This window comes from Nycticebus coucang, chromosome 10 (assembly GCF_027406575.1).
Source record: "Nycticebus coucang isolate mNycCou1 chromosome 10, mNycCou1.pri, whole genome shotgun sequence".
Lineage (NCBI taxonomy): Eukaryota > Metazoa > Chordata > Mammalia > Primates > Lorisidae > Nycticebus > Nycticebus coucang.
In genome coordinates, this window is record NC_069789.1 from 10,014,202 (window position 1) to 10,022,978 (window position 8,777).

At 43.4% G+C, this 8,777-nt stretch overlaps 1 protein-coding gene across 1 annotated transcript in view; it reads right to left on the bottom strand.

Moving 5' to 3' along the window:
• Window positions 1–5,649, bottom strand: part of EFCAB2 (EF-hand calcium binding domain 2) — a 108,370-nt gene extending 102,721 nt beyond the window's left edge. Inside the window, exon 1 of the mRNA XM_053607807.1 lies at window positions 5,494–5,649. Within this exon, the coding sequence (XP_053463782.1) occupies window positions 5,494–5,518 (25 nt within the window). The 5' untranslated portion in view covers window positions 5,519–5,649. The remainder of the gene's footprint in view (window positions 1–5,493) is intronic.
• Between the last annotated feature and the right edge of the window lie 3,128 nt (window positions 5,650–8,777).

Sequence of the window (8,777 nt, forward strand, 5' to 3'; positions counted from 1 at the left end):
TACATAGGGCCTCCCCAGAAAAATGAAATATAAGAAGATCTACACTAAGTCATATTTTCATAATATGTCAGACCATGAAAGATAGAGAAAGTGCTAGAAGTTTCCACAGAAGGAAAAGATTAGTCCCATATGTGAAGATTCTGGAATGAGAATGGCAGTGGAATTCCCAAGAACATCATTGGAAACTGGCAGACCATGGAGCAAGGGCTTCAATATTTCAAGGAAAATAATTTTTCAACCTACAACTCTCTATCTCACCAAACTATGAGTCCAATGAGAGAGTAGAATCAAGATATTTTCTCTTCCTGGCCACCCTCACTCTGTGGCCATTAGAGACGATGCTCCACCAAAACGAGAGGGTAACCCCGGGAAGAGTAGGTCAGGAGAGTCAGGAGAAAGGGGGTTCTGCCCCGAGAGAGGAGAAAGGAGCCTCAGGACAGCAGCTGCACCCAGAGAGTGCCAGTCCACAAAGGAACTGGGGCCAGAAGGCTGGGAGGGGAGTGTGGGGGTCCGGGGGAAGAGGACACTACATACAGGTAGACCACCTGCTGTGTGTGACCACACAGAAAATCGCATGCAGGGGGCTTTGCAATTCAGTTGGAGAGTGTGGAAAGAAATAGCAATAATGACATGGGAAGTTGAGCAAACGAGAAATCAAATAGTAGTAGAGAGGAATGTAGTACAAAGGCCTCATTTAGCTCAACTGTGAGCAAGACTTAAATAGTAATAATGAGGCAAAAAACATATTGACTGAACCAACATTTTGATATGTTCACAGGCTTGAAGTTCGAAAGTAAGATGATATAAGAGAATAATACCAGGCCAGGTGCTGTTGCTCAGGCCTATAATCCTAGCACTGTGGGAAGTCGAGGCAGGTAGATAGCTTCAGCTCAGGAGTTCAAGACCAGCCTGAACAACTCAGTGAGACCCCATTTCTTTAAAAAAACAAACAAACAAACAAACAAACAAAACACTGGATATGGTGGCACATACCTCAGGAAGCTGAGGTAAAAGGATCAGTTGAGCCGAGGAGCTCGAGGTTGCCGTGTACTATGATAGGGCCACTGCACTCCAGCCTGGGGGACAAAGCAAGACCACTGTCTCCAGAATCAAAAAATGCATGCAAATATGCAATGTAACAAAGAATATCTTAATAGAATCAAAAGACAGTAAATCCTAGAATGAGCTTTGAATACCTGTGGCTTACTAAAAAAGCTAACATACTTTCCAAAGCTTGCTGCCCTGCCAAAAATTAGAATTTTACATCTAAGCAGTGCGTTTCCTAGATGTGATTCTAACTATAAACAGAATATCCTCCCAGTCCTATACAAAATTCTCTGACAGATATAATAAGATTTAAGGATCTAAAGAATCAGTAACTATATCAATTCTCCATTTAAACAAACAAAAGAGAAGGAAAAGAAAGAAAAAAAATGTTCTAGTTGAGGTAACTTTGGAGAAATGATAAAACTCCAAAAGTAATTTTTCCCATCCCATTTCAAGCATTTCTCCAGTTAAAAAGACAAGTGACCTGGTGGCGCCTGTGGCTCAATGGAGTAAGGCACTGGCCCCATATGCCAGAGGTGGCGGGTTCAAACCCAGCCCTGGCCAAAAACTTCAAAAAAAAAAAGACAAGTGACCTTTAAAACAAACTTGATTCTGTCCCCGTGTGGTAGCTCACACTGCAGTGAACTATGATCATGCCACTGCACTCCAGCCTGAATGACAGAGGGAGAACACTTCTAGAAAATAAAAATAAAAATAACTTGATTCTAAAATTTATTTTTTAGCTCATATAATTATGTATGTTTTAATTTAGAAAAAAATTATACTTTGTGAAAGCACAAAAATGCTGTAAATAATGGCTTCAATATAATCTTATAGAAAGGTTTTAGAAATAGACATAATAGCCCCTCTAATAGATTTAGTTTTTCTTACCAATATTCTCAGTAGTTAAATCAAGGAGATTCCCTAAACGTTAAAGAGGAACTGGATGTGATAGCTACACAGACACTTATTCCTCCTTTACAACTTAAAAAAACTCAATGTTGTCGGGCAGTGCCTGTGGCTCAGTGAGTAGGGCGCCGGCCCCATATGCCGAGGGTGGCAGGTTCAAGCCCAGCCCCGGCCAAACTGCAACCAAAAATAGCCGGGCGTTGTGGCAGGCGCCTGTAGTCCCAGCTGCTTGGGAGGCTGAGGCAAGAGAATCGCGTAAGCCCAAGAGTTAGAGGTTGCTGTGAGCTGTGTCACGCCACGGCACTCTACCGAGGGCGGTACAGTGAAACTCTGTCTCTACAAAAAAAAACAAAAAAAAAACAAAAACTCAATGTTATTTAAAACATACGTGTATTACTACAAAGAGATGTTTGTAATTACTGTCTTTAAAAGACATGCCAGTGAACACTTTGGCCTTATGAAAAAATGTTTTGCTGAGCCAGATGAAATAGGAACATAGAACATACCTACAAGGAAGAAAGGAAAAAAAAGACATAATACTACTTTTGTGTACTTTTAGGGATAGAATAGATTTGGGGGAAATAGCTAGGAATACTTTGGTTACAACATAAGCAGTCTTTGATTAATTTGAATGTCCTGAATTAAACGCATATTTATTTAGTACCATGTTCTAAGCACTTTGCAAGACACTTGGTATAACAGACCAGAAATGGTCCCCACCCTTTTGTAATTTATAAAGTAATGGAAATGTCATTCAAAACTATCTTCTATTTTTTGTGATTCCATTCTTATCAAGCAACTTCTGAAATAGAAATTCATATACCCCAAAAATTTAATACTCATAAAACAATATATTATATTGCCAAAAACAGTTTTCTAGCCAATGTATTAACCCTATCTAAACTAATAACTCATTCAGGTTTCTACATCAGTGTTTCATGAGTTTAGTTAACTTGAGTGAATCCCAAAACCTAGTCAATTCTAACGTAATTTTTGAAACTTCAGAGCTGAGAATCAAATATAATAGAAGTGGAATATGTCCATATAAATATCTTAAACACTGAAGTATTTAATGTATCCTCTCATAAAATACCTTTCTTTCATCATGCCCTTTAATTCATTAAACTATCATGAATAAATAAGATAGCATTCTCAAATTTTAATGGCAGATATGTCCAGATATGTTTTGGGGTTGTCTCAGCAGGTCAGGCGTAGGATGTGACATTCAGGCTTCTGTCCACAGACCAAAAGGGCATATAACACTTCTGGCATAATACCTGCTCCACCCAGCTATTTCCTCCCATATATGTTTTTTTTTTTGGGGGGGGGAGATAGAGTGTCACTATGTCGCCCTTGGTAGAGTACCATGGTGTACTCTACCATGGTACTATTTTTTGGTTGCAGTTGTCATTGCTGTTTAACTGGCCCAGGCTGGGCTTGAACCCAGCAGCCTAGGTGTATGTGGCCTCGCTCTACCCATTGAGCATGGGCGCTGCCCATATATGTTAATTATCTCTCTTACTAATCTCACCTTTCTTGGGACCAAAGACAATGTCCTTTTCATCTCTACATCTTCCAAAATTCTAAGCAGAATACCCTCCATATGAGAGGCCTTACATTTAGGTCAACTGAATGAAGGCAATCCTGTTTTTAACAGCAGGTACTCCTTCTTCGCTTACAGGGAGAACTGTATCTTCCTCTGAACTAATTTAAACTGAAAAGTTATTTGTCAAAAAAGCTGAAAAAATCCAGAAAGCTCTCGATCTATTTTTTTAAGTAAAGATACTGTATTTGCACCAAACTCCAGTGCATTTTCTCATTTTTCCTCATGCTGACTTATCAAATCTTCTAAAACAAGGGTTCTCAATCTGTGGGTCGTGACCCCTTTGTTCCATTTGTAACAACGTGGCAATTAGGAAGGTTGAGAACTACTGTTCTAAAAGAAAAAAAAGTACGTAATTGTTAGTTTATCTCCTAATAGTGCCCTTTTTTGGTAAATAAATATGAATTTAATAAATAAAAATAATTCATAGCTTTCCAGGCAAGTTTTAAAATTAATCTTTTCTTAATAGGTATCTTCTACTTTTCAAGCAACATGATAAAGTTTTTTTTTTTGTTTTTTTTTTTTGTAGAGACAGAGTCTCACTTTATGGACCTCGGTAGAGTGCCGTAGCCTCACACAGCTCACAGCAACCTCCAACTCCTGGGCTTAAGCGATTCTCTTGCCTCAGCCTCCGGAGCAGCTGGGACTACAGATAAAGTAACATGATAGTTTTAAGGACATCTTAGTAAAAGGTAACGCCTGTAAAATAATACTGACTTCTCTAATGAATACTTCTATGTAACAATCATAGATTCCTGGTATTATTAGGTGGATAACTAGCTGGCACAGTTGCACCTGTTTCCCCTGCTCATTTAGGCATCACCTTAATCGCAGGCTTGTTTTTGTCCCTTGTAAATATTAGCTGTTGACCTGACTACCCTTCATCCCACGCTGAGAAAAATGGTTCGTTCACAAGTGTTTTTGAGCACCCCAGAAGGAAAACAAAGAAGGAATGTTATTTTGTTTCTTAGGTGTTTTCCCTTACTGTTTCAAGGGGTGTCGTTTTTTGTTTTGGGGTTGTCTCTGATCATCACTTAACACAATTATTTTGAGTAAGCGTCTGGTAACCACAGAGCAGGTTTTGAATAATTTAAAGCAAGTTAAAGGTCTTGCGAATAAACGTAAACAGTCGGTTTTTCTCGTCTCCGCGGCGGCAACTCATGAACCCTTGCGATCTGGCGACCCGCGCGGTCCCCGCTCCGCAGGCGGCGACCGGCGGGTCCGGCGGGTCCCCGGGGCCGCGGGAGGGACCCGGCCGGCGCGCAGCGGCCCGACTCCGTCTCCGCTCGGTTTTGCTTTTTCCTCTTTATTATTATTATGTATTTTTTTAAGACAAGACACCAGGCGGGTTGTGGGCACTGCACGGCCGCCGGACAGGCACTTCAGACTCCCGAGGGGCGCTAAGGGAGCGACTCGGACCTCCAGGCCGCATCCTCCCCGGTCCTCACTAAGGACGCAAAATGGTGGCCACGGCGCCGGCAGGCTGGGCCCGGGCGGGACTTCGGCGCCCCCGGAGAGGATCCTGCCAGATTCCGGCGGCCACAACTTGTCCTCACCCAGCCCGCCGTCCCCCGCCCCCCACCCCGGGCCTGGACAGCGGCCGGCGCGGCGCCCGCGGCCCCGGGACCCCGGCGAGGGCGTGGAGGTGGCGGGCGCCTCCCGCGACCGCGAACAAGGACGCCATTATCAGCTCCCCCTGGCGACGCCTCCGCCGCAGCCCGGCGCGGCCTCGGAGGCGGGGGTGGGGGAGAAGCGCGAGGGAGGCGGAGCCCAGACGCCGGCCTCCCGGCGGGGTGTGCCCCTAGCCAGTCCCCCCTCTCCCCGCGGTGGGAGCTCAAGATGGAGGGTGGCTCGGCCCCACCCGGGGCTCCCGCGTGCGGCCCGGGGTCGCGGCGGGCGGCGAGGGCAGCCGCCCCTCGGCGCTCCCGCCTTACCTTCTCTCTCTCTCTCGTCCGCCATCTTGTGCGGAGCCCGTCTCCCGGGAGACCCTAACGTTACTCCGGCCCCCGCCGCGGGCCCGGCTGGAGGAGGGGCCGCTCCGAGCCCCGGGGCGGGAGACCCTCGGCTGGGGGCTGGGGAGGCTCCGCGCGGTCTCGGCCCCGCTTCCCGCGCGACCCTCCCGCGGGCACGACCCTGCCTCCTCCCGGCCGCGTCCTGTCTCTCCAGAACCTAGGCCTGAGCCAGGATTTCTCTGCACCTGGGAAAATGACTAAATCTTGAGGTCCCGATCCTTCTGGGAACAGCTCACAACACACAACACGCACCCCGCCCCCTCCCATCCTCTTGGCACGACGTGGCACTGCTCGATTTTTGTGTTTAACTGTAGATTTAAAAGCAGCATTAGAGCTCGGCTCCCAAGGGCGAGATAGAACCAGCCTCCGCCTGCCCACTCCGCCCGCCTTGCGCGGGGCAGGGGCCCGGGCGGCTGCGGAAAGGCTGCGCTGCCCCGCTGCCGCCCCGCCTTTCCTCCCGTGCGGCCCCGGCCGCCCTCTCCCAGAGCGCCACAGCACAGCCTAGGACAGCTGCAGCTAAAACGGAAAAACTGGGCCGGGTGCAAGAGGAAACCAGAGCCGCTTGACTATTATTACGGGCGGGGAAGAATAGCTGGAGAAAAACGTGCAAAATAGGCGCAAACATTGCGTCGTCAAGGCTGCAATTTCTAATACAAAATAGAAGGTTCTCATGGCAACCAAAACGTGCCCAGATGGCCCAACTAACACGAAAACGTTCTTACTTGTGATATTTGACGTGACCTCCGGTTAAAGTTGCAATGGAAGTTCTAAACCATTGCTGAAACTCCGGCTGTATAGCAGGATGTTAAATTTTTGTCTGATTTTAAGGGCGCGTTTACTAGAATATTTTCTTTTTAAAGACCTTTGATGCCTAATATTCATGCCAAATGTTCAAACAAGTACTTTTAAAACTAATCTTAAACGACATATTAGTGCACATGTGTACTAATTAAACGACGTGATGTTATGTAAAAGCAATTGGTAAACTGTCAGCTGTAAATTATAGCTTTCGAAAAACAAGGTTTTAGTATTTAGTGATTTTATCAGCAGTGTTTTTAATGCTTCTTATTAATTATGGTTCTATAATCTCTCAGGAAATCCTAAAGTAAATTGACTACATATTCCTCTTTATTAAAAAAAAAGTATTCTTTCCATAGAAGAGATTTATTTGGTGATGTGATCAGAAATCTATTTGAAACTTGATAAAAACAACTGGGCCATCACAAAATGACTCACGAGAGAGGAAAGCTGCTTATATAAAATGAATACATTTGTATACAGTCAATGGTTAACACCCAAAAATACAGAAAAGTAATCTTTAGCATTCATTAATATCTAAGTTTCATTTTCAATATGGTTTATTTATTTGTTTTTAAAGACTTTCTCTCTCCATTGTACCCTCAATGAATTCCCAACAATAAAACAAAAAGAAAAAAAAAAAGACTCTCTCTCCACAAAAATAACGAAGGACTTTGAAACAAGCATGGGAAACTCCAGCTCTGCTCTCAGGCTTACTGTTCACTCTCTGTGCCTTTTGTAGACTAACTTTCTTTTTCTGGAATGCCTTTCCCTCCTCTGACCTTGTCCCAACATTCACCCTCCCACAGACACACATTTGTCCCCTCCTGGTTGTCCTGCAGGAAACCTCCCTGAAGCTTTCCCACTTCTGTAGCCCCAAAACTCTTACAGCCTCTTGTCTTGATTTGGAAAGAGGTTTCCTTCGGTTACTTGCTTCCACCTACCAAACTTTAACCTCTTGAGGACAAGAACTGCTTTTTCAGCCATATATTTCTAGCGTCTAGAAAAAAATTTCGGTCTGAAATAATATGTATATATCTTAAAAATTAAATATGAGTGAAGGGACATCAAAAAAATGGGAAAAAAACTAAGACAGGAGTTAATCTTCTCAATGACTTTTGTAAAAGACCCATATTCAGATTTACTGCAATCAATACAGATTTTCATTTTACATTATATTTTTGTCTCAGTATTGGTAGGTGATACTAATACAATTAAATTCTTACATAAACATATAAATAAAAACTAAATTATTATTTTAAGAGTTGAACAGATTTCTTTGCCACCTCCCCCATGTTTTTATATTTTTCACTAACTTTATTCAGCAAAGCTTTCTATTATTTAAATTTTTTCAAACCACATCAATCTTTTATTTCTCTGAACTCCTAGAGCACATTTACAACAATACTGTTTCTCTAAAAAAATATTTAACATAAATATTTAACAAAAAAATATTTAACCCATCCTCCCACCCTGGGTTTGAAGGATAAGTAGTAGCCTTCATATTTATATCTTTTTTTTTTGTCCCACTTTATTGCCCTTGGTAGAGTGCGGTGGTGTCACAGCTCACAGCAGCCTCCAACTCCTGGGCTTAGACGATTCTCCTGCCTCAGCCTCCCGAGTAACTGGGACTACAAGCACCCGCCACAACGTTTTGTTTGCAGTTTGACTGGGGCCGGGTTCGAACCTGCCACCCTCAGTATATGGGGCCTGCGCCCTACCCACTGAGACCCAGCCACTGCCCTATACCTCCTTCTTTATATACTCACAGTATCTAGCTTAATTGGGGCACATTATTAGGTGCTCATACATAACTTTTCAACTGCCTAATTTGCTGATTAGGCATAAATGTATATATGAACTTTCCACAAGGTGAAAATGATTATCCAAATAACAAAATAAAGAACTATAATGCCAATGAGTAAATCCTCTACATTATGCTATTTAATTTGACTTTCAATTCTCCTTGGTTGTGAGAACTTGATTGTCTATTATATTACACTTTTTAAAAATCTCAGAATGTTAGGGAGTACACACATTTTGGTTACAAAATTTGTTGGTGTACAAATTGAGTCAAAGTTGTAAGGGTGCCCTTCACCCAGATAGAGTTCACTGTACCCATCCCTTCCAACTCCCTACCTCCCCTTGATTTTCACTGAGTTTTACTTCAATACATACACAAAGTGTTGAACAATTAGTTGCATTTTAGTATTGAGGACATGTGGTGTTTGTTTATCCATTCATGTGATACTTCACTTAGAAGAATGATCTTCAGTTCCATCCAGGTTGTCACAAAGATACTAGCTCAGCACTTCTTAAAATTTTTTTAGAGACAGAGTCTCACTTTGTTGCCCTTGGTAGAGTGCTGTGGCGTCACAGCTCACAGCAACCTCCAGCTCTTGGGCTTA